Source organism: Centropristis striata, chromosome 20 (assembly GCF_030273125.1).
Source record: "Centropristis striata isolate RG_2023a ecotype Rhode Island chromosome 20, C.striata_1.0, whole genome shotgun sequence".
Taxonomy (NCBI): Eukaryota; Metazoa; Chordata; class Actinopteri; order Perciformes; family Serranidae; genus Centropristis; species Centropristis striata.
Genome location: NC_081536.1, coordinates 10,459,905 through 10,487,199, shown reverse-complemented (window position 1 = coordinate 10,487,199; position 27,295 = coordinate 10,459,905). Strand labels below are relative to the sequence as shown.

Here is a 27,295-nt window from a genome sequence, read left to right as displayed (position 1 = left end):
TGGTTCATACAGCTGGATGATTAGTAAGACATAAAACTTAGCCATAGTGTAACAAACTCCCACATCAATCGGCTCCATGTGGTTTCCTTAATGTATGTTGCTCGCGGCATAAAACTGAAAGTTGCAGAACTGGCTCTGGTGAACTTTGGCTCCACATGTTGTGCATCAGTCTGTGTATTCTGCATTCGGCTGTGTGCACCGGGCTGTGACCCCTGTATCATGACGGTTTGTATAAATACACAAACCGTTACTACCCTCTGTATAATGTAATATAGGAGGTGGCTGAGGTTTTTCTAAAAATTTCCAGCGAGATGAGATATAAATATAAATGGAACTTTTTAGTGACGCGGTTGGCAAAGTCATATACAGCCCAGTATCTTGTAAAACATTTTTTGGCATTGTGGCATGAGAGCAGTAGAGATGAATGCAGATCCTTTTCGTTGACTCATTATCACTTACTTAAACGTGCAGAGCAGCGTTTTTTCAAAGCGTCTCAATAACAGTGTTCAAACCAGCCCACTCTGAGCTCCAGGTTTAGCTATTTAGCCACAGATGGCAGTCAACACAAGGTCAAGAACTTTAACCCTCTGGGCCCTCAGAGATCAAGTGTGCCGCACTGTAGACAAGCAGTGTTTTGAAATAAGAGCAGACTTAGTTGGGGACTTTGTAAAGAAGCCTGTGAACTCCAGGGCTCGAACAGAAACCAGCCCAGCAGTGTATTTCACAGAGTATTCTCAGTTATATTCAATTTATTATGTTCCATAACGTTGCAGTGTAGTGAAAAGGCTCTTGGAGTTCTCTTTTACATCTTTCGTTAATGCTACTCCCTGCCTCTTATAATAATGTGTAAGGCGTTCGGTACAAGCAGTTACTGTATGTGCAGCATGGAAATATTCCGTGTTGAATTTATTTTATAAATCCTCATTTTTATAAATTGCCCTGCCACTTTTCATATTGATTTGTGGCTGAAATAGTCCTTTAGCCCTTCGGCAACAAATAACCTTCCCAGCCCTTGGCCTCTCAAAGAGGCATTTTTTCGGAGGTTTTAACTTGGTGTATTTATCATTTTAGTCATGTACCGTTTACACTGAAATCTCAAAGAATTCAAGGGACACAATAGAAGAGGGTATGAAGCTCTGAGAGAATAGGAGATGATATATTGGAGTGAAAACTAATTTCCAACCTGTCCAAAGAAACTCTCTCTCTCCCTCCCCCAGGCTGTGCTCTGCTTTCTCAATGACCTTATCATTGCATTATTATTATTTTTGCTGATCTTGATTTATTATGTTTATGCTCCCCCACTTCTGACTGTTAATCTGAGCCTGGAGTTAGGGCTAGGGTTAGAGCATTTTGAAGGGTACAATGTTTTGTTGTTTATTTTACAGAATGTATAAAATTAGAAAGGGAGCAGGGTTGTGGGTTGAGAGATGACTTACTGAATAAGCTGTAATTCATTTGAGCGTGGGCGTGATTTGAAATATGATGTTGTTTTTTCTATATATTCCTTGTTTTCTCTGCATAGTTTTCATCTGCTGAAGCACATTTTCATCTGTGAACAGAATTGTTATTTGACTTTACAGAGCATCTAAGGTCATAAACATAAACCTACCACTGCATTGCACTCTGCATCTGTGACCATATAACTGTAGCACAGTGAGGTAAAAGATTGGCTTCTGAACATTTGGATCAATTTCTTCATGTTTTCATTATCTGAAAGACAGTATAAAATTCATCAGGCTAAATGGAATCAAGTTTGTCAGGTTTATTTATGTGTATGACTGGGAAGCAGGCGGATATTGAAATGTTTTATTGATCATTGAAGTTGATTGGCTGATGCATTGTTCAGCCACTGAAAGCTTTAAAAGAGTTTACGGTCAATGTTGAGGAATGACACTTGACACTGTTATCTTTCATTTTTTTATAACAACATAGGGGTGTAACGTCTCCAAAAGCACGGTTCAGGTCATACCTCCATTTTTTGGTAGAGGGTGAATGAGAAAAAAATTGTGGTTTTATTAAATCAACTACAAGGACACAAAAGGACACTGAGGTAGATTAACTTTATAAATGAACTTCACATAAATTAAGTAGATAAAAAGGACCAAGCTGCTGAAAATTTACTTTTAAATTGTCCATACAGAAACTTTAATTGGGTCGTTACACCCCTATTATATTTACACATGTAATATGTATATTCTGTGAGAATCTGACTGTGTTATGTGATGTTTTTCAGAGAAATATTTCCAAATGGGCTTTCAAGTGAATACTCTGTTGTCACCGTCTTCCGGGTAAGAAGAACTACAAAAAAAGACCGCTGGTATCTTTGGCAGATTTTCGACCAGTCGGGAGGCGGTCAGGTGGGTCCCATTATATGTTTTATATAATTTTCAGTATCTACAAATATGTTAGTATATGATGTTTTTTTTTCTCTGCCCTTAGGTATCTGTTGTGGTTGATGGTGTCAAGAAGGTGGTGGAGTTTTCTTCCCAGGGCCTTTTAAAGAACGCACTTCGCTACACATTTAAGAGCCGTGACCTACATGCCCTTTTTGATCGCCAGTGGCACAAGCTGAGCATTTCTGTACAGAGCAACATAGTCTCCGTTTACATGGACTGCAAGCTAATAGAAAGGAGACTGACTGATGAGAAGGACAGCGTCGACCCCAGTGGGCGCACTCTCATCACTACACGAGTGGAGGATGGACGACCTGTAGATGTATGTCCCACACAAACTTTGTGAAAACATTTTTCCTGTCTTTATCTAAATCTTCACAGTGTCATTTAAGGATTTACTGGTTCTGATGCTGTAGTTTTGTTACTAATCTCCATCAATAGTTCACTATCTTCAAAGACATTTGTGAAATGCACACCCAGTGCTTTTAAAGGTATTTAAAACACGTCTCTGGGGCATATTTTCTTAATCTCTGTAAATCCTCTATTGTGTCATATGTGTTATGCTCATTCGCAGGGACGCCCCAAAGTGCTAAAAAAAACATTAGGTCAGCTATGCCATTTGATCAGCCAATGCCTCTGAGTAGAACTTGGCTTAAGTAGCATTAGCAGCTGACCTTTAAGTCCATGTGATTTGTGTAGATGTACAAGTCAGTACAATAAGATTCAGGTTCTGCTCTGAAGCAGCTGCAATACATGCAGAAGTTGATGGTATCTTAAATATGTATATTTGAGGCTTTGATGTCACATTTTGAAGTGTTTTGCTGGCAATGAAAAACACGATATGTAACGTTATCATGATATAGTATTATATAGATTCTTTGCAGTTATATGAGCCATTAACACATGAACATTTACATTTATATCAACCTACAAAAAGCAACTAAACTACGATTTGACAATTTAATTACTGAATTCTTCCACAAATTTCAATTAAAGATCTATTCTGTTTTAATGAAAATAATTAAAATAGACCTGTTGAATTTAAAATAAAGGTTGAATTGACTGAATCGATGAATGGATCCGTGCCACCCTTAGCTAGGACAGTTTCAAGATACAGCAGCTGAAAATCAATCATATTGTACTGTCCTAACCAGTAAAGATCAGATGTCAGTAAAAAGAGAGTCATTATAGGATGATGAAACTACTGTATGGTGCTGTAATGGTCCCTTAATGAAAGCTCTTTTCCACAGATTGAACTAAAACAATTCATAATCTACTGTGACCCTTATATGGCCGAAATGGAAAATTGCTGCGAGCTACTGGAGCCAAAGGTAAATGCTATGATTTTACACCATAGTAGTAATACCAAATGTTTACTGAAAAAAAATGACAACAAGTATTGAGTAGTAATCAGTTCTGACAACATTTATGTCATTCGTTTTTATATATAATTAATTTCAGAATGAGAGAAGTAAAAGTTATATGTTATATTTTTGCCCTCAAATTTTTGTGTATTCATGTGATGTATGTGATAAGACAATGAAAGTGTAACATATTTTTCGTTTTGCCCATGTGGGGACATGTCCCCAGATGGAAACGTAATAACAGAGATATTCCATCATCGTAGAATCAATAATATCTCATGTTACAGTGATTCCAAATGGAGAGATGACCTTTTACCCCTTACCATTACATGTCACCATAAGCATGCTGTCATGCCAGTGTAAAGTTACTCTGGGGGCATTCTCACAACCTTGAGAAGGACTCATCACTGATTGTCTCCTTAGTACTTTCTAAGTTTTACTACACACCTTTTATATTTGTTATTTGCAGCATGAAGTGTTGATGTGCATGACAGCTAAAACCTACAGCAGATTACCTTGGGTTAAGTGCAGCATTACAGTTGATTTTGGAGTTGTTGCCGTGTAGCAGATGTGACAAAGAAAGGTGTCTAAATGGTGAAATTTCTGTATTGATCCAGTGTGAAGCCAAGAAGACCTTTAATGGGACTTCCCCTCCCCTGGTTACAGCCCAGCTCCCCCAGATGCTGTCTCAGCCGGCCTCAAAGTCAATTGACAGATGTCACTGTCCGGCGGAAAAGGTACAATCAATTCCACCCAACAAGGGCTTCTAATTGAGTAAGTGTAATGTCTATTGTAGCTGAGCCAGCACTGATTTACACTGCATGTTCCCGATCCTTTAGAAGCACTAAAGTGCCAGTTAAAGGACATTTATACCAAAAGGTTTTTTCTTTGGACGCCAAATAAAATCAGTAAAGCCATAATCTATTGGCAAACACGGGTATCATTCTCCCAAAGTGTCCAGGCATGGTAAATCTCTACTAATTTGTTAAAATGCAAAAGGATTCTCTCAAATGCAAATATTAAAGTTTGATTAAAATGCAAATTGAGACCTGAGAGCTTCGAGCCGTCTTTGAAGGGAGCAGATGGTACAGCTTTAAGGTGATGTCCAATTCAACACCAAGCCCTTTATGATTTTTTAATTTTGCCTGTAAGTTACAAACAGAATAAACTTTTTATAGACCTACAGTGAAATCAACTTTTGGGGTAAAAGATTAGAACACTATTTTTTTTTTATTAAACAGGAACTTTAGATTATAGAATAGGCCCAAATAATAAGGATTATACATTTTCAAGTAACAATCTGACTGTAAGAGTTTCATTACTTTACTAATTTAGAACTAAACATCTTACTTGTGGGGTCAAGCTTATTAGACACTCATAAACCAGTTCGCTTTATTGTAAAAGTTAAGAGTATGTGATGTCTTATGTTCATACAAAATGTAGCACTGTGCATTGCCATACATCACTACAGCAACAGTGACTAACAAATGATGGACCTAGAGGTATTTTTAGGTCTTATGCATCATCAAAATTCTTGCAGTTTTTCCCTTTTCCTTTTCATGAAAGCACCTAAGATTCATGCTTTTAATAAACAAAATGTAATCTCCTTCCAATTAGTTACTGATGGTGCTGTTTTTCACTGTAGTATCAAGTCAGAATCACAATAAAGTCTCAGAAATGTCCAGCATTTATGTCAATGGCTTAAATGTGTTTAATAATGACATATACAATAGCAACAGTCACATTTTCTCTTTGATTACAAAAAAGCTTTAAATCCTACTAATGTATACTATGTGCACAGGGTGATGCTGGACTGCCAGGACAGAAAGGGGATAAAGGAGACAAGGTATGGAAAACATTTTTATGATGTTGATAAATGCACTTGTTTGTTTTTGGTATTTATTTCAAAGAAAACATGTAGGGGTTAAGTGAATGTGAGAGATGCAATATTTTCAACGCAGTCTAGACTAGAAGGTGGGCAGCATCACGTTTAACACCCACGACTGACTGGAAGTCATACATAATTCAGAAACATTCATTTAATCAAAGACAGTATTAACACTATGTTTTGTCCCATGTGGTAAACAACCATATTTTCCTCTCTGGCCAGTACAATGGGTTTTCCAAAACGGTTGCAAGGTCTGAATGTGAAGAATGAGAGCTAGTCCCTGGAGGGCAAATTTATACTTTGTCAGAAATTCATTGTCGGAGAAAGAGGAATACAGCTCTCTCTTAGAAAGCAAATGTCTCCGCTGTAGTGTCTGACAAAGGTTCATGTTCAGTTGTCAAAGTCATGCAGGGATGCTACCTTACAATTACCTTCACAAGGTGAATATTCTCCCAATTCTTCCAAGGTGTATGAATTGGGAAATCATACATTTGTCCAATCACTGAAAAAATAGGTGGTTCAAAAAGGGAAGTATTCTCCTCCATGACAGCTCAATAGACAGGTGGAATTGTAAATGGTAAATGCCCAGTTATTGAAAATTGTGGGTGTTGGCAGACAAGAAAAAAGCATAAATGAACCACCAAATACCCAGGTAAAAAAAGTACTATTTTCCCCCCCACGACAAATTGCACAGTTTGGAGTATGAGATCCCCCTTTAGCTCTCTTTGCAAGGTTAAAAAAAAGGAGCAAGGGAGAATGCATTCAGCTATGAATTGAATTCATAGGGATGAACAGGTGGTGGTACTGTATGCCTGATAAGACCAGATGGCTTCTGGGGTCAGTGTCCTAATTACCATGATGTGGCTGTGGGATTAAGATATGCAGGATGACTTTTGTTTCGGGACACCACTCATTCCTGGAAGGCACAAAAGCGACATATATATTAGTGTAAAATCATTATACCTGTGGAGCTCAGCACGGAAATTTAAATTTTTTTTTGCTGTATGCATGGTGAATTATTCTTACTGTAGGAGTGTCATTGTGTTTCATGCTGTGTAGCCGATATAAACCGCACAAACCAGGTGCTGCTGGTTCGGACACTTCAGATTGGCTTGGCATTTGAGGTCGCTGTTGTGTCGTATATAGTGTTAGATTAATCAGGAATTAAAGAGATTTCTTTATTATTAAGAAAGCAATTCTTATTTTGCGTTTAGCTGCCATGTGACTAAGCAATGATTTCAATGTGAGAATTTGGTATTTTTTTCTAAGAGATATACAGATATATACATATATCGATACAGAAATACTGTAGAGGTTTTAACACTTTTAGCTTTAACCCATTTAGTAGCCAATTATGGTCAAAGGATAAAATATACATATATTGTAATTGTGGAGTTGCACTCTAAATTCATCCATGATTAACTAGTATAATACTTGATTATGTGTTTTTTCTCCCTGTTCAGTCCAATGGACTGAGAATCTCAATATGAGAAGTTATGTCTATTAAAATGGACAGGGCGTCTGAACAGGTTAAAGCTTTATAGTTGTTAATGCTAGTCAGTTATTTGTAGTTATTTTGTTTGTCTTTTTTCTTTTTTTATCATTTCCGGTATCATATATGATTAGGTGGCAGTTCTGAAGTCGTTAATAGATCTATGTCTATTAAACTTGCTATGTGAGAAGCCATATTCTCGTTAGGAATATAGAACATTCTATTCAAAACTGTGTGTATAGCAACAGATTGTACTAATCAAATTTGTAAATGTGTTATAATTGGCCTCTAATGACTCCTAATTGACCTAGCAGGGATCAGCTCTCAAGCTGTAAAGTGTCCGTGCATGTGCACTTTGAGTGTGTTGGCGGTGCTGGTGATTAATTACTTGCCGCTAAGTGAAATGACAATATTAAGTAGGCGAGAATGCATTTTTTTTTAACGCAGTTTTACATTTCACAAAAGGCAGTATGTATAGCAGGTTCTTTCGCAAATAGTTATATATTCCCGGAGTTACCTTTAACACAGATCTGCTGTGATACAATGCTCAGCAAAGATTTAAACATGACTTCCAACAGGCCGTTTTATTTTTTTCCCATCGTTTCTGCAGGCCATGTCTTGTGCTATGAGTCAGTGACTCTCACTGTTAACACCTGAAATCTAATTTCAGGTCTTCAACAAATCAATACTTGGCACCATTTGTTTACTTACTGAACAACAAAATTCATAACAAATCCTATTACAGGCTTCAACACTAAATCAATGAAGTTAAGGAAAACTTGATTAGGGACTACACATTTGAGACTAAGCCCTCCAGTTCGATGGTGGTTAACTGGCACAGCCAACTGACATCACCCCCAATAATTAATCAATCTAGACATAGTTCTTGCTTTGCAAATGTTTGTGTTAAAGGAATATATTGCTGAGTGATAAGTAAAACAAAAATAAACTAATGGTTGTAGCATGAAAATGTAATTTGCTGAATCAGAATTATTCTGTTTTCTGGCTCTGTCTACATATTTTTTTACTTATATATTGAAATGTGACAGTAAGAAATATAATGTATTCTATTCTTGACATTTTCTTTTAGAGTGTTATGTTGTAAATATCTGCCCTCCCCCTCATATGTTCCTCCCACTTTGAGTCTTGAGACATGCCTCATCTTCTTCATTTCAACCTCCTTTTCCTCCTAATCCCCTTATTCATCTCCTTCATCTCCTTACACTCACATTGTGTAATGAATTTTTGTCGCAGTGTGAGGGCCAAACACGTTCTCAGAGTGAAAAAATACCACACGTAATCTAAGGTTTAATCTGGACTTAATAAATCTCAGGCAGGGAGGCATTTGTTTAAACGATGACTGAAATCAATACATTTACAGGCACAGCAGCTTGAGTGCCACTCCGGCAATTAGTCCACTGACAGTGGTGCTTTGGGATAAATTAATTTACCTGATTTAGAGTTTGAATGAGTTCACACAAGCTACAGTTGCTGTGTTTGATAGACTGAGGTGCATTACTTTTGGTGACACAGGTTATTGTATCACTTATTGGGATGGTTTGCTTTTTTTAAGTGGGTTCTTATGAGGTACTTAACAATAGTTGGTGATGAGAGGCTCCTGTCTGCTTCTTTAAACTGGGGGCTTGCCAACTGCCATCTGCTATAGGCAGTGGTGGAAACAGTATTCAGATCTCTTACTTAAGTAAAATTTAATTTATTTTTATTTGATAAGGACAATGCAGTTAGCATAGATACAGGGCATGCATCTGATGTGCTGCATTCAGAGATATAGCTTCAGCTAATTTTCAACTCCTGTCCCTAATTGGGCTTTTACAACGACATACAGAATCACAATACTATAAAAATCCAATACACAATTACCCGATCTACAAAATAGAATAAAATTACAAACAATTACAATATACATTTACCCTGAGAAAAAGTAAATAAAAAATAAACCCTGTATAAATATAGCTTAGAGATTAAAATCATCATAAATCTATACAACAATACGAAGAAAAGAAGGAAATAAGAGAGAAAAGGAAGAAACAAAAAAAAACATCTTACATACCGATCCAAGGTAACTACTCAAACAAATATATACAATAATAATACAAAGGATAAAAAGAAAAACATTACAACCCAATCCAAAATAAATACTTAGACTATAAGACTTTAAGAATGGGTACAGCTCTGGTTTGCTTTAAGCCAACACTAAAAGTACTAATACTTCACTGTGAGATTACTCCAGTACAAGTAAAAGTCCTGCATTAAAAAACTTACTTAAGTAAAAGTACAAAAGTATCAGCATCTTAAATTACCAAAAGTAAAAGTACACATTATGCAGAATGGCCCCACTCAGATTGTTTTATATATTCCAATATATTATTGGATTATTATCATTGATGAATTTATGTATGCACTTTAATTTGCTCAATGTAGGAGTCATTTAAACTGTTTGATATACTGTTATGAGGTTTAATTAAAATGTCTAATCACTTTAAATTGATCATGCACTTTATGTTAAATCTTGATGTGAAAATTAACTAAAGCTGGCAGCTGAATGTAGTGGAGTAAAAAGTACAACAACAATTGCATTGCTCACTGTAATGTAGTCGAGTAGAAGTATAAAGTTACATAAAATGGAAATACTCAAGTAAAGTACAAGTACCTCAAAATTATACTAATATACAGTACTTGAGTAAATATGCTTAGTTACTTTCCACCACTGGCTGTAGGTAATTCACTGACCATGGACTATCATGCAACCTATCTTGACTATCTCTTTAAATTCCTCGAAATAGGTCATTATTAACCCCTTACTGCCTAAATGTATTTAAAAATAAATACATTAAGTGGAGATTGTTAATTTCAATATAGCACATACAACAGATATACATTTAGGTATGATGCAAATCAGCGACATTTGGTATAATTGGGCATAAAAGTTATTAAACAAATATTGTAGATTATTTTATTGATGCTGTTATTGCAATCTTGAATAACAACATATGTTTCAATCATTGCTGTTCCATCACTACATGTATCATACATGGTATGTGTTGAATAAGCATTAACGACCAAAAGCGGTTTGAGGTATAGGGGTGAAACATGTGAAGAGGTGAAGATGTATTTGACTTGATAATTCAAGCAGAACAGCAAATGATATGTCAAACTAGGATAATCTGTATGTCTTTCACAGACGTTAGTGAAAATTTTTACTGAGGAAAGCAACTGAAGCAGACACTCAGAAGACAACAAAATGCCACCAATCATCAAGTGAAAATGTTCTTCATGTCTTGTGGAATTTCTCCATGTTCATGGGAAACTACCACTAAGAGAAAAACTGTGTAAAAAGTAGTTTATTTGGAGCCATCTGTGCAGTATATCAGAGACGTCATGCTTTAACACAATCACATGTAGTAATTGCTTTCCTCTTATTACCTCTGACCTTGTTGCACATTAATCTGTCGGGTAAATTATGGTAGCAGTGGACCTCCGTTAAGCGTATTTAATTCATATTGATCCCTAAATTTCTAAGGGAGTACTGAAGGGGAGTCGGCACTCTTTTAGATTTACATTATAATCATTAAAGGGGGGTAACAAAGTCATAGCAAATACTGCTAATAAGGTAAGCTCATGAGACTTTCAATTACCAACATGAGATTCTCGTTCTGTATAAGATTAAAAAGTAGTCAGAGTATACTTATTAACAATTTAGCTTGACTTTGCGGAGATTAATCAAAGACATCTGGGCAATTTAGAGCATTTAAAACACCCATAATGAGAAGTGCAGGCCAATCATCGTGACCTACACACAGGGTTTCTGAGGAAAGTGTGTGGGGATTACTTTGGCTGTGTTACTCCAACAGAAAGTACTATCCCGCATTACAGTCAAGAGTTTGACGGAGGATTCTAATGCACTGCAAAGGGATTAAACTGCTATGATTAATCCAGAATCCCTCAGGAAATTAAACAGATAAGGATTGGGTTATAAGAATGCAGCTTACTTGAAAGGAAATCCATTTTCTATGGCCTTGCACATAAACCCTGGTATTACTAGATTTACAGCTCCTGCATGTACATGCAAAATAAAAAAACACACAGGCATAATGGTGAAATTAAAACTTCTTCCCCTTTTACAATACCTTTTAATTTGTTTTTCACCATTTACAACTCTCCTGCCCTTATGGCTTGTGTTTTCAATTAGTACCCCCTAATTCAATTTATACTCTCCAAAGTGAATAAATTCAGGAATTTTTATTCAAGACGCTATTATTTTGCTGACACTGAATTTCTATTGGCTATCAGAACCTGTCATTGTTCCGATTATATTCATCAGTGTTGAAATGTTATTAGCTTTTCAACAAAACAGGTCTTGTGTCAGTGGTTGAATAGAAAATGTAAATTAAAGAAGACTGAATCGAGAGCACTGTGAAATATGCACATTCCCATATGCATCGTATAGGAGGCTTATCTCTCCTTAATGAATGACATCGGCAGCTTTGCATTTCTTTTGTCTCGCACAGATGGAATTATCATCTAATTGCTGAGTTCATGGAAAGAGTTACATCTTGACACATGCTGAATATCAAGTCGAAGAACGGCATTTTTATGCCTCAAATGAATTAATATTTATAAAAGGTGGACTGGGCGTGTTTTCTTTAATAATAGGTTCATAACCAGTGGTTTGAGGATGGCATCCATTAGGTTTTACCACATTTTCTTGTTCCTGCTAAACCAGCCTATTGAGTTCTAATAAACAGGGCTTATAATGAAGATGTGACCATGAATGAACATTATGTTTAATTAGATCCTTTGCTTGCAGCAAGTTCTGTGTGAGCTTAATTTGTTGAAAAGCTATCTACCTCCATCTCCTGTCTTTTAACAATATTGTGGACAATCTGTTTCCTTTTCTTTCCCATTCTGTCTTCTCCCCCTAAGACAATCTTGCTTCCTTTCTTGCCCTGTCCTGTCCTCTCTTTTTTTTAAAAAACTACAATTATTAAAATAATACAATGATTCTTAACAAGGTTCAGATTTGAGCTTTTCCAGTTGTTGGGAAATAGTATCCCGATCTGCAGCTGCTGAGCCACTGTGTCAGCAGTAACTTGTGGAACAGCTGTAGGAGCGAGATCGCTGCTGAAATGACAAGCCGTCATAAAGCTATTCACTAATGTGTGAACGAGAGACCTTTCACTAACTGGTCCGTGTGTTGTTTCCGTCACAGGGGGACACAGGGGAGTCCGGGGCTTCAGGAAACCCAGGACAAAAGGTAGGCCGCTCAAACAACTTAGAAACCTTACCATCAAAATTCCCAAGTGTTGCTTTGCCCTTAAAGCTGTGATTAAAGCTATGATTGACATGAAATCAATAGGGACTTTTTTGTCCCTTATTACATTTTGTTTTTGCTTGAACTTTTATTTTTACTGCATGTTTTTTTGATGCAGAGAATAGCACGTGGTACTTTTTGTTTAGTGATTTATGGAATCTGTCACTGGCCATTTCTGAGATGATTTACTAGCATTATTGGATTGACTCATTGGCTTGCTTTGTGTCACAGCAACACAGAAAACAGAGCAATCTCAAAATCGAGTTAAACCGGCAAGTGGGTGCCTGGTACAGAGGCGCAGGTTCAGTCCAAGGCGGCGACGGTTGTGGCTTGGCCGGGTGCCCCTTTGGACGTAGTTGCCAAGTATTCTGGGTGGGAAGCCAGTAAAGGATTGTGTTCATGTCGCTGTAGTAGCAACTTCTACTAGAGGGTCTGGCTGTCTGGCCAGAGGGGGCTGGGATCTGTGGGTGAACCTCAGTTATGCCCTCTCGGTAACGCTCTTAGCTACCGGTGGAAAAACAAATGGCTTGCATAACTTGATGCATATTTAAGGTATCTGTCTACGCCCTCCCTTGGCCAATAATGGGGGTCAGATGTCAGATGTGCCAGACATGGCAGCGGAGTCAGACATTTAAATTGGGAGAAAACCACATGTTTTAATGGAAGCTTTAAGACAGACTAAGTGCTTGTTTTCTAATGGGATGTTGCTGTTACAATCCTGAAGAGCTGAGAAAATTGCCAGATTTCACTTGCTCTCAGGAAAATTACATTTTACTGCCATCAACATGTTTTTGTTTACTTATTGCGCTCTATGATATCGTCATCAATAATATTGTTGTCCGTCAAATGTGGCACTTGGACGCCTTTGTTTATCTCCTTCTGTAAGGGAGGGCAGGGGCGATTACCAGGAATTAGGGCTGTCGCAAATGTTTTTATATTCAAAGCTTCTACTGAGGGTTTTGAATGAAGATTTGAATGTGTCTCACTTAATTAAATGAGCTTAGCTTTCTTTAGTGAATACAGGTGCTGCTAGACCGCCTTGTTAATATGTGTGCAGCCCCTTTTGTCACGACTTAAGTGATTTACTATTATAGTGTTAGAGCCTAAATACATTTACTGTTAATGTGGTTAATTTATGGTGCTGTTGGATTGCTGCTAGACAGTTGTTAATACAGGTGCATGCCTGTCTTTGTGTCAAAGAAGCAGGAGAGCAAACAGTTTTATGATCACAGTCAACATTTTTGAAAGGCTAAGCGGCAACAAATATTGATGGGAGCAGAATATTTTGGAAGATGAAGGCAATATGGTGCCGCACTAGTGGCAGCTTGTTACAGCAGCTCTCACTCACCGTTGAGTTATTTCCTTTCTGTGAAGGAGCGTTAACGCAGGTCTTTCCTGCTCCCAGTAGATCACACAAACCAGACATAGACAATTACTGAGCTATAAACACAATGCAATATTTCTATAATTTAATTCATATGTGCAATATTATCTGTGCAATGGTCCATATCCAACTGCTGACTCTGTCTGCATTGTAGATAATGTTCCTCAAGTTTTTTATTTTATTTTTGTTTTAATTGTTAATACTTTTTATATTTCTACTTATTTATATTGTAAATTGTAAATACTTGCTGTTTCTTTGCCAATACCTCTCTTATATTTCTAGTTTATACTGCTGTTTACTATTTATTGTTTTTATTGTTATCCACTTTGCTGCTGTAACTCTTGAAATGTCCCCGCTGTGGGACTAATAAAGGAAATCTTAATCTTAATCTTAATGAAAACATGCTGCAAATTTTAGAAATGATTGCCTCAGTCTTTTTTCAATGCATTTGGTCTTTTAGAGTTTACATTGGAATCTAATTCTACAAGTGGTATAATATTAATAATATTATTGTAGCCTAATATTTGTCAACTATGAACAAATAAAGAGGGTTTTAACAGAATCAGATAAAGGCTGTATTGAATGATAATTTATAATTTAAATGTCAACATTTTGAATGAAGCTTCGAGGATTCAAACTATTGAGTACAATCCTACAGGGAACCACCGCTTTGTGTAATGCCAGTACAGCAAGTGAGAATGTCCTGTAGTGCATCCATGTATCGGAAAGAGAGTATATGGGATTATGATTCTATTCCCAGAAAACATTCATATTCACTCGATATTTTATTGCATTCAAGTGATCAATTGTATAGCGGCTGTTTGTGGAGGCAGTTTATGCATCAGCAGTAAATAGGATCATTTCTGGATGAGGAGGATGGCTTAATCCTGGACCTATATCCATGGACCATGCTAAGCTCACCGTGGGGGGACATATATCCCAATGAACCTTGGTACATGGAATATGGAATAACACTTAATGGCACAGCCTCTCCACTCTCTGAGAAGCAGTTTAGGAGACAGCTAAAGCTGTTTGGTTACACAACAGTGCACAAGAAAAGTCCACATCAAAAGCACCACCAGTAGCATTGATTTTGATGATAATGCACAGTACTGTATTTTGTAGTGTTTGATACCTAAGCTCAATTCCTTGACACTTTTTTCTGTCTTTTTTGTATCCCTTTCTTCTGGTTTGAAGGACTTCCTTTGATAAAACCTAAGACGCACCCATTTCAGGCTGTTTGTTCGCCACATTGTGAGAACAACAATTTCACGCAGCTGTCAATATTATAGAGCAATAATATGGCTGCCCTTGGACACTATAACATGGCAGTTTGCTTGAGTACTGGCCAGCTGAGGTCAGGAAACTGTATAGGTTACACTCTTAATAACAGAGCCAACAAGCACCGAGTCATCTCACACATTTCTGGCAGAGTGTCTGGAAAGTTGGGGCTGGGTAGCCTGATGAATCAGTGATCAGGAAGATATTTGTGGAAATGAGCTACTAAGATTTTATATTTGGTGGAATAAGCCCCAGACAGCTTATTCCCTGACAAAATATAATCTTACGCATGCTGTAGACTTTGCTGGAGCTGAACTGATGCAGTGAGCTCACTTACAAATAATATTGCCGGGAATTCGGTATCTGGTTCCCAAATGTGTTTTTGTAGCAGTGTCACTGTGGTGCAAGTGGGTGGCTCCTTGCTAAGCTCAGTTTAAAAAAGCTGTAAGTGAGTTTTAGTATTTGGGATTTAACTTTATTGCACCGATGGGGACAGGATGCAAACTTCTAGATATTAGAACAGATTTATTTACATACATAGTTGCATTTAGAAAGTATTTCTTAAGTGTGTGTGGGACATAATGTCAGTTTGGTGGCATCCGTGCATTTAAGTGTATATACATTCTTATAACCACAATAACTCCAGAGCAATACATGATAGAAATATCATACTACCAACACAGTCTATCTGTACAGGGCAGTGATTCGATTGTGGAGTCCCTTGGCGCTTAAATTTGCATGTTAATGAGGACAAATTGCTTCTTAATTCTTTAAGTGAGTTTGTATAAATAGACATAAGATGAATGCTAACGTTTAATGGAAAGATTTATGGATGAATGTTTTTTTTAGCTCCACCAGGGAGGGTCATGCTTTTCACTCGGTTTGTTTACCTTTTTGTCTGTTTGTCAACAGAACTACAGAAGAGCTTCTAGCGCGATGGGTGTGTCATTGGCCAGTGAAAGACCCATTACATTTTGACGTGGATCTAAATCACGGGGCAGATACAAAAAATATTTTTTCACTTTTGTTAACATTGTATTTGTGGTGCAATTATGTGGTGTTGAACTTAAAGAAAAAATAGTTTTTGATTCTGAAATATTTCAGTGAACCCACTTCAATTTTAAAAAATTTGGTAAACATTTCACAGCTCACGTGACCCATTTTCTTTGCTCTTCATTGTCATGCATATACTGTAAATAGTTATCAATGGGCAGTCTGTGGCCTAAAGAGAGTGATGAGATGCCCTTGAGCAAGGTGCCTAACCCTCCCTCTGCTCTCCTGGTGCAGTAATGTGCTGCCCACTGCTCCTAGCATGGTGTGTGTTCACTGGTGTGTAAAGGCTGGGTTAAATGCAGAGGTTGAATGTAGAAATGGGTGTTTTGAAGAAACCTGCCAACTTGATTATCTATAATGTTAAAGAGTTAATTGCTGCATGCATATATGTGCAAAATAAAATATATATTTACAGTACTATGCAAAAAGTCTGATTTGAAAACGGACGCTTTTATTTTGAAAGGATGAAAAGAGACTTGATCCTGTTGATCGTGAAAGTAACTCAACTGTGATTATACTGTAAAGATAACGTCAAGGAGTTCAATGTTTTATGTTTTAGTCCCCGAAGAGGCATGAGGATAGTTTTCACAGTAATTTTACAAATTTAAATGTGTTTTGTGTATAAATACGTTTTGGATCAAATTAAACTGAGTAGTAATTCATGCTAGCAAGGTTTGATACAGTAAGCTAGTTTTGCTCAAATTAATACTCTGTTATTGCAACTTTCAGTCTGCAAGCTGTAGCTTTGTCCGACATAATTCTCAGCTCATTGGCTTAATCATGTATGGCCGCAGAACTGAATGCTCGGCCATTTTTCAGTTCAGTGAGTACTGATACGAAGTCATAGATAAAATTAAAATAAAAAAATACAAAGATCGATTAAAAATTCCACGTGATCAACCAAATTCTTAAGGACCTTGATCATCGATTAATTTTTCCTATTCCTAGTTGAAAGTGTCCCTGTTGTGGTACCAATAAGGGAATATCTTAATCAAGGGTTTAAATACTGACCATTAAAATACAACACATCTACTTATGATTTAAACTCATTATGAATTGAGAAAATGGGACCCTCTGAGGAAAATATGAATGCACCAAAGGCCTTGGCAGAGTGCCAAGATTATGTAATGATATCCATGGAAGACTGAAACATGCTTTGTAGAGTGACCATGTTCTTCTTTAATCTAACCTTAATCAAAAATTCAGGGAGTGCCTTGTTGAATTCTATAATACTTAACAGGAATTTGGTTTGTGTCAAATTATTTCGACCTACTAGGTGTGAAAGTGAGGGGGGAAAAATGAAAGCGGGAACTTTCCAAGGTTCCTTTCTTGCCTTTTAACTTTCAATCTTGTCATTGCAGGGGGAACTTGGATCAGAAGGGCAAAAGGGAATCGATGGGGAGAAGGTAAGTACTACTATCTCCAGCAGACATATATTCCATACATAGCACATCAGCCAGATCTAGTTTCGTCAGAGAATCAATTCTTATAGGCTTTTCATTTTCTGTGTGATGCCCTGGGGGTAGGAGCAAAGCGCAGTTTTTTCTGTGTGGCTGTTTTCAGGTGCCTGTCATATCTGAAGTGGATCTAAGTGTGTTCAAGCCCGCAATGCCCTTCTGTAGAGAAATTAATTGACATGTATGCTACCATCGGCTTGGCATACTAATGGCTAAAACTAATTTTTGAAATTACGGGTAGCCCCGTCAGGTTAAACTTTATTGCATGCTTTTAAACCCGGCTGCAGTGATGAAACTAATTTATGTCATGTGAACCACAACAAGAAGTGATAGTAAATTATTCTTTCTATTTTTCTTGAACTAAATGCAAATGCCTTACAAGTTAATTAGTATTCTTCTTGGATCTCAGTGAAGCTGTTTTAGCCACAAGCAAACAGTAGTGTAGTATTATTAGTTAAAATAAAAGGATCTTTTATGTTGTACAACATTTGTTTGCCCACAATGGTACACTCTGAGTAGATCGTAGCTGCGCAGATGGTCAGTTTAAAGTGGCTTAATAAAGGGACTTCTTTTCATCACCATCACCCCCTTGAGTAGTCAAGCAGCTGCCACAGAAATCAGCTACCCTGCAGGCTGTGGACGTGCACTCTGCCCTAACAGTAACTCTGAGAGAAATTTAGAAAAGAAAACCAGGTGATAAACATACGCACATTGAGCCAAAAGAGAATAGAGCTTTAGTGTAGAAAAACAAGTACTTGGTATTCAAATACTCTTTTGAGTCTGAAATAAGGACGGGCATGATTTCTCAATTTGGATGTCAATATTTGCTAAACTTATAGAAAAACTGAATTTTCTTGCTTTGTAACTGTTAATCTTAAAATGTGTTCCTATGACAAGTGGCTCATTCCATCCACCAAACTAAGGTGTACAGTAACGTTTTAACGTTACAACAATGTTCAACATGCTCATAAAGCATGGCTAATCGTTACTATTTCATTAGATGAAATAACATAACATAAACAATGGTGACTAAACGTAACATATACGTAACAATAAAACTCTCATGCTGTAAGCTATTTTGTTGAGGTGTCTGAGGTGTGAGGTAAGAAAGGAAGGAGTGAAGCTGAAATACGCTTTAATTAAATCAGCCAACTGATAAATCAGGCTGACTCTATTTAAAATGTACCCAAAACTCAGGAGCAGAGAAATCATAATGTTAATAAAGTATGTTGTATAAAAATAAAGTTGTATTTGAAATACTGATTCTACAGTCATGGAAAAAAATATTAGACCACCCTTTTTCTTTAATTTCTTGTTCATTTTAATGCCTCGTACAACTGTGTTAACAACAACAACAACAACAACAATAGCTCATAAGAGTTTAATTTAAGAGCTGATATCTAGCCATTTTCCATGGTTTTCTTGATAATAACCAAAGTCATTATCAAGAAAACAGTTAGAGTTATAATTAACAGTTGTTTTCATTATATTTGTCCAAACAAATGTACCTATAGTTGTACCAGGCATTAAAATGAACAATAAAGTGAAGAAAACAAGGGTGGTCTAATATTTTTTTTCCATGACTGTATCTATGTATGCAGTTTGCACCCAAAATAATCATTATGTTGTGTTAGTGGTGCAGCAGCTGGTGATAAATAGGAAAGAACTGTAGCCTACAGTTACTGTACTCCTCATTAAAGGAAGGTGGTCAGATACGAAGTGTCAGCTCAGACAGGATAGATTATTTACTGCTTTTCTTTCCACCCATCACTATTTCCCTGAAGTATCTGTACGTGAGTGTGCAATTATTTAAGTGGGATTCCGGTTCAGGTGTTAAAAAAACAGAAATAGCAGGTTTTAAACTCAAGCTATTCTTCCCACAAACAGCATGGCTGGCTTTGTTAAGAGGTAAGTCGCTATTGGCAGCCTGAACAGCCAGTTGACGTCATGAGTATATTTGCATATGAATGACATGATCAAGTTTATTTACATAGAAATCTGAAGGAGCGCGGCGAGACCACCTAACGGGAAATTAACTCCATCCATATCAAAGACTGACTGATTTGTAGTCATAATATTACACAAACTATAATAGAAGAGTGTGAGCGCACATGATTCCTCTGATGTTATTTTTTTTATATTGATTGCTGCTGGTGCTACAGCAATCAAGAGGAAAGAGTGACAGAGCTGGGGAGCAGCCCTTCTTTTTCTCGCTCGCTGGTTCACCCTGGGCTCCAGTTGACTGGACAACAGCGGTACATAAACTGGAAAAACAGCTGGAAGCTTGTTCAGTATGGAGAGACTGAGGCTGTGTTGATGACCCCTTTCCAAGAACAGCAGCTGCGCAAAACTTCGTCGAGATGTCACCAGTTGATGTCATTTGCATATCAGTACATCGTGTGCAGCCCTGTCCCTTGGGAGGGAGGGGTCTACCATGTGTATGGCAATTGTGTTCACGGTCACAAGAAATCTAGATCTAGATATGTCGCTTTCGGGATAAAATTACACCAGGGGGTGTCTGAAGAATGCAGTGGGTTGCTTAGCTGGCAGCATTGGACCATAGGTCTGCTGACAGGCCTGCTCCCCTCTGCTCTCTGTGTGTGAGGGAGGCGTCATTGTTAGAGGTGCTCAGTCGAAAACCAGAAATGAGATTCTTATTCTCATGTCAGTAATCGGAAAGTTTCAATTCCACTTTTCAGCAGAAGATTTGATTTTCTCATCTTTTTGCATTACATGATTGGGCTTTCTTGGGTCATGCTCACATGATTCACCATGCATACTCTCTAAGGATTGTAGATTGAAGAAATGTTGAAAAAGGGCACTAAATTTTTGTAGTTATAATTTCAATATGAATCTCTATGAACTCTTGAGGAAACTTTTAGGCTCCAGTACGTTCACTAGCTAGTTGCTAACTTTGTTTGTCTGCGGTTTAGTGCTGGGCAGTAAGCAATCAGCCTGTTCTCCCATCAAAAACGTCAATATAGGTTGGGTGTACAATGCAGCCGCTGCCATCTTGCTGACATAGTAGTGATTTCACCCAGATTTTCACCCAGGAGAGCACGGTTTGCGTCCCGTGTGGAAACTAAAAGTAAACCATTTTTAACTTAAGTTATGTGAATCATGTTTTTGAACATAACTTGTGTTTTTACATAACTTGCGGCAGCCACGCGACCATTGTAACTACTTCATATACAGCATTTATGTATATTTATTTACTGTTTAAACTGTCTTTTATAACGCCTTACCGGAGGTATTTTGCCCTAAACCTAAGGTCAGTGTTTTTACAACATAAATCCACAGAAACTGCAGCCTTTTTTTTACAACCGTGTACCGTACATGTGTGCTATTTTTAAAATGTGTCGTTGTGCCGGGAGCCGTGCTGTGATACGCTCATATGTGCAGTAATTTATGGTACTGACACACGACCTCTTCTGCTGTTTATGTTGAAGAACTTGTTGAATGATACCAACGTTTTTACAGCATTTTTATCTGAATCTGATACTAGTGGTGTTTCCAATCACTACATTCCTCTGCTCATTTTGAAAGTTTGAATGAGAAAAGCTTGATGGAAACACTAAAAGTCAATAAAACTTTCGAAAATTCGCATAATCGTTTTTAAGCTCGCTTGAGATGTTTTTTGTCTTTTTCGAGAAATAATTAAATAGGAGATGGAAAATGCTAAGTTCTGACGTAGCAAACACTGATCAGCTGTTTCTGCTTTGCCGGTGAAGACGAGCTGACATGAAAGAACAATTATAATTTGCCCAACTGAATCCAATTCCCAAGGACTTTTCTCCATTTTCTCACGTGGATGGCCAAAGTTGAGCGATTAGTTCCTCAAAATTCGCTTCGACTTTATTGGAAACACAGCTTCTGTTGAGAGCAGGGAGAGTGAACCAGAACAGCAAAGTTGTGGACCATGAAACTAAAACAATGAGCTGATTGAGTCTAAACTGCTCTGTAGAGCTGAGAGGAACTACAAAGTAGTCTAATATTAATGTTGGTTTGTCACCCTGAATAACTCATTTTGCAAAAAACTAGTCTTGTGCTTCATTGTTATTGATTCTAGCTGCTTTTAAGTGATTGACCAGCATATGTCATTTCTACCCTTAGATTTTTTAAGGAAGTAATCCCAACACAAATTTTGGCCATTTATCACAATTCATACAATAGATTACATTTTCCTTGTATGCAGCCTTCTGGAAACTCTGTGAAAACCAAGAAAATCTAAGATTTACCACAGTCTCCCTACCCATGAAATTACAGCATAAATCAAGCTGTGATGGGATGTTCATTATTAGTCTTTTCCACAGCCGTGCTGTTTTCAGTGATTTATTTGATTTCTTGACCTAACCCTTGTATTTGATTTAGATTAATACGAAGGCAGGACATGAAATTAGAGATATGAGGCAACCTAGCCCCACGTCTCATCAGCGAGTATAGAGCAGTACAGGATTAATGGGTTAAAACCAGTATCCCCAGTGCCTCTGTAAGTGAGTGCATGAGGTTGAGCCTCATCGACTAAATAAAGCAGCCCCCTTCTTAACCAGTTAATCACTTGCAGTAATCAGTTTTAAGAGACTTTAGAGAAGTCCATAAGACATTATTTGCAGCTGCTAGACTGCAGATGTTCCACAGTGTAAAGTAGATACCTCACAGAGCTTCTGGCTATTGTATGGGGCCGTAAGGTCTGTAAAGTGTTACGGGAGTTTTCTTTATTTATATAGCAAATTTTATACAAGAAATGCAGTGCAATGCAAGTACTTTGGAATAAGAAAATTACATGATTTAAATAGACTAAGAATAATAATAGTAGAATAAAAACGGGCATAGCATGCAATAATTATTGCAAAAAAGACAAATAATGGAAGATAAAACACACTTGATAATATGATAAATAAAGGAATGCATGACATAACATGGGAGTTAAAGCCCCACTGAATAGTGCCAATAGAATATAAAGGAAAACATTTAAAAATAAAATCATTGTCCTTTTGTGCGGCATCAGTGGAAGATTTGAATGTTTTATGATCAAAACTCAGTAAGCATTTAGCCTGTAGAAAGTGCACTTTCTACCAAGGTCACGGAGGCTAGAAAATAACATTTTCCCCGATGGACAGAAAGTCAACACAAAACACCCAAAAACATTTCAGCTAACTCCCAACATCTTCCCTAGTGTGTAACAGCACTTTATGTGTGTTGGACACCACCTGAATTTTCCCTTGGAAAAAATCTTGGTGGTGTGAAGGTCAAGAAACACACGACAGTCTTGTTTTGGTCATATACAGGTGCATCTCAATACATTAGAATATCATAGAAAGTTTATTTATGTCAGTAATTCAATTAAAAAAGTGGAAATAACACATTATATAGATCCATTACACACAGAATGAAACATTCCATGTCTTAATTTATGTAATTTATTCTACTTATAATGATTATGGCTTAATGAAGACCTAAAACTCAGTGTCTCAAAAAAAATTTAATATTACATAAGACCAATTTTAAAAAAGTATGTTTAATATGGAAATGTTGGCCTCTGAAAAGTATGTCAATCTATATGTACTCAATACTTGGTTGGGGCTGTTTGACTTGAACTACTGGAAATGGACTTTTCCACGATATTCTAATTTATTGAGAAGCACCTGTATGTAATAATCTGTCACCAAATGGCGGTTGACTAATTTCAATAGGTTGTGTTTGCATCAATATTTAGAAGAAGCTCAGCTAGTGAACTGAATACAGCTCTGTGTGTTTAATGCTCCCATCATAACATATAAATCAACTTCAACTTCAGTAAACTGTGGTTGTAATGCTCCTTATATTTATTTAGAGGGTGGAAAGGAGCCAGAAGAAGATAGTAAGAACAGCAGAAACGATGTAGGTTACTATCTTTGATTGTAAACAAATCAAAAATGGCTGTGGCGCAAAAATAGACTTACTTAATAATTTCAGTTAGCCTATTTACTGTGAGACTCTCTTACCCGATCTGTCCCTTTACTGCAATTAGCTCATATTCCATTTTTAAAGCTAGTGTGTTATTTAAGGCTCGAGTAGACACCTGAGAAGCCAGAATTCTATGTATGAGCATGTGATCTAGTATCATTTTGCAGAAACACGTCCTGTGGGACAGACGGGAGTGCACACCGTGTTATCTTGTGGGTAATCCAAGTTACATTTGTGGATACATGTTCAGTTGAAGTGTTGTAGAGAAGTCAAGCATTGCAGATAGAACATGATCTCCTCTGCACTGGAAGATCTCTGTCAGTGAACTCTGATATCCTCACACAATAGTCCCATGTTTAGGTTACCTTGGTAAACTGTATTTACTCAAAGAGTGTAATAGACATGCTTATAGGCTATCTTTTCCAGCACTCAATGTGATTAGACTTATATCAGCACACTATGTATGTGGTGGTGTATCGCTGAGCAAATGGAAAGTCACAAAAGGCATTTCCTGCGGTAACCTCCCTGGCATTTGTAGGCCGGCACTCAAGATATCTATGTTACTTAGAGATCCTGTTCCACAGAGCTTTAACAGCCTGTCATTCAGCATTACAACATTTCTCCAACAGAATGTTCCGAATACATCTTCAATTTTTAATTTAGCATCTCCCCAATAGGCCGAACCTAGTTTGTGATGATTAAATTGTGTACAGTAACTAAGACTTGCAATTATTTTACCTCTTGTCAGACAGTGGCGCTGGCCTGCAGCTGCTCTCGTTGGTAAAAGGTAGAAGTAAACATAATTAGACAGCATTTGTACAACCCAGTTCCTTGCTTGCTTTAGTTGTCCTGTGCTGGGGAGTTGCCAGATTGTCTTGTGGCCCCTACACTACAGGAGTGAAGAGACACAGTGGTGTGTGTAATTAGCAGGCGAATGTACACAGCTCCCCACAGTGTTCTGACCTCGTGCTGCAGGAACGACAGCCACACAGACTATTCCCAGCCCCTTCATCCCTCCTTCATCCTGTGCTGTAAATGAAACAAAGCCCACAGCTTGCAACAAAAGCTAACAATATATCCATCCCGCCTAGTCTCTATCTCCCTCCATGTCACTGTGCACCTGGATGGGGCCCATGGACTCACAACTGAGTCCATTAGACAGAGGGCAGCATCCTAACTAGGCTGTGGTGTGGATGATTAAAAAAGGAGAAAAAATACACTTTTCCCTTAAGGGATCATTAGATGTTTTCTACTTCAGAGACCTGGTTGAAAAAAATCTAAATATATCGTAATTGAGTGTTGTTCAGTTGAGGCTGTTTAAAAGCGTAGTTTAGATCCACCGTTTAGACAACTACATTGTCATTGCAAAGGCCCTACATGTAAAAAGGGAGATTTCCTTTTTCTGTTCTAAATCTAGGTGCTTTGTAATCACTTTATTCCAAGAGAAATGCACAAAGCCCGTATTCAACTGTGCCTTTAAACGAGCTGTTAGGACTTTCAAGGTTGTGATGTCACAACTAAACTACACATCAAGGTTAAAATAGTTTTGGATTTTATTTGGTTTTAATTTAGTTGTGAATTTTTGTTTTCAAATTCAGTTAGTTTTAATAAGTTTTTAGAGTAAGTTTGCTAGTTTGTATTAGTTTTTATTTTTTTTAAATGCTTAGTTTAAGTTTAATTTTCGTTATTTCGTTAGTTGTCGTTAACTATAATAACCTTGCTAAACATAGGTAGGTAGAAAAGACAGCTGCAATGCCATTACAGTCATTTCTCCACCAACAATTATGGCACAGAAGACACTGAAACACTGACCAATCACGTGAAGAGGCTTTAAAAGGCAGGTGCTAAAACAAAGTGTCCAGACAGAGAGGGAATACAGGTATATTGGCAGAAAAATAATAATGTGTTTTTTTGCGCATTAAAGCATGCAAAGCAAAGCAAGCGGAAAATGAGCACATTATTATTATTATTATTATTTGGAATACAACAGGTGTATATGAAGTCTGTAATGTTATACCTTATACTTAAACAGCATTACAGCATTATATATATAGGGGAGTTTGGAGAAAGGAGAGAAACAGCATCAGAGAGTGTTCTGGCACGACTCTACCTACACAATGACAAGTGCACTGTATGAAATTGGAAGGCAACACTTGACTGCTCAGCTTTGTACAAAAAGCAGTGCAGCAGTGACAACAACTAAGTTTTACCAAACAACAGAAAGTAGATTTGGGCCCAGAGCTTTGCAACAAACATTGTCACCTATCAGTTTTGTTGAATTTCTGCTGAATATATTATATATTAAAACAGCATGGAACATGTTCATGCTGTGAATCTTTTCTCAAAAAATGATCACACAAAAGCTTGTTGACAAAATAAAACTATGATATGTTGTCTTTATTTTGACAAGAAATTGTTTACACCCTAATACTGGACACAATATAGTTAATATATTCAAAGCACAAACTCTGAATTAATTGAGAGAACATTGTGCATAGTAATGGCTTCAGGAAAAGTACACAATTAGAGCACAAACATGTATATTTTTATTTTGTGTGTCCCTGAGTAAGAATCTTTCTCCGCCAAAATAAAAGTAAAGGCTTACTTTTAATTGCACTGGTTGTTATCATGTATATTACAACAGACAGGTCCAGATGCTGTGCACTTCCGCAGGTCTTATCACTAACAATGCTGCAGTCCTGGAACAATCTGAATAATCACACATTCTCGCCAAGGTTTTTCAATCAAAAGTAGTTTTTTTTTTCCTTTGCCAAAGCATCTTTTGTTGTGCTAAATTAATAACCAGAAGCACACATGGGAAAGTGAACATCATTCAGCATACGTTGAGAGGGAGCATTGTTAGCATTTGGCAAACTTGATAAATTCTGAATCTTTTATGTAGCCTAAAACTGCTTTGTTGACTGTTGTAATTAAAAAAAATTACCAGCAGAAAAACATGTTTTGTGGCACACAGATTAGCCAGTTGCATAGCTAAGAAGAAGCAGGGTGAGCGACTTTAACTTATATATATGGTGAGAGAGAGTGACTGTTTGACTGACTAAGCTTCAGACTGACCTGAATTTGGATTCTGATAAGGACATAGTGTGTGTCATGGGAGAAATAACTCACTACCTTACAAAAGTTCATTCCAGTTGCATTCAGTTTGAATTATGGCAGGTCTACTTTAAACAAATTGCCTTGTGTCTGCAGTCCGTGGGAAAGGATTGTTGGGAGGGGAGCATCACTTTGAAACATTGAAACATAACCTTAAATATACATGATTTATGACCAACCCGTACATAGAAATAGTATGATTTGGTAATTATAACTTGAATATGACAGTCATAGGCAGAATAAAGTCACCGTGACATCATCTATTGTTTTTTTTAGGGACTACAGTTTTGAAGCCATGAGGTTTGCATTTCTGCGTCTTTTGAGCCAAAAGTGACAATATTGAGTTGAGAGGGTGGAGCTGGGGAGCAGGTTGCTTAGTCATGTTTGTAATTTAATATCATAACTCCCCCTGTGTCTGGACAGAATCAAGCTCCACCTCAGCTGAATTACAACCATAAATTTATAGATGTTGTCAAAGTATTTCATTCTGCACAGCTGGAGTGAATAATGTGCATTTATAAATGTGTTTAAAGCTGCTTCACACTCGCAAGCACAAAGCTGTGAAAGGAAACTAATGTAGGCCTTTTCCAA

The 27,295-nt window shown here is 37.2% G+C and overlaps 1 protein-coding gene across 1 annotated transcript in view; it reads left to right on the top strand.

Moving 5' to 3' along the window:
* Window positions 1–27,295, top strand: part of LOC131958674 (collagen alpha-1(XIX) chain) — a 112,914-nt gene that overhangs the window by 9,218 nt on the left and 76,401 nt on the right. Inside the window, exons 5-11 of the mRNA XM_059323823.1 lie at window positions 2,234–2,357; window positions 2,440–2,715; window positions 3,644–3,724; window positions 4,375–4,494; window positions 5,559–5,603; window positions 12,368–12,412; window positions 17,549–17,593. Coding sequence (XP_059179806.1) covers window positions 2,234–2,357; window positions 2,440–2,715; window positions 3,644–3,724; window positions 4,375–4,494; window positions 5,559–5,603; window positions 12,368–12,412; window positions 17,549–17,593 — 736 coding nt within the window. The remainder of the gene's footprint in view (window positions 1–2,233; window positions 2,358–2,439; window positions 2,716–3,643; window positions 3,725–4,374; window positions 4,495–5,558; window positions 5,604–12,367; window positions 12,413–17,548; window positions 17,594–27,295) is intronic.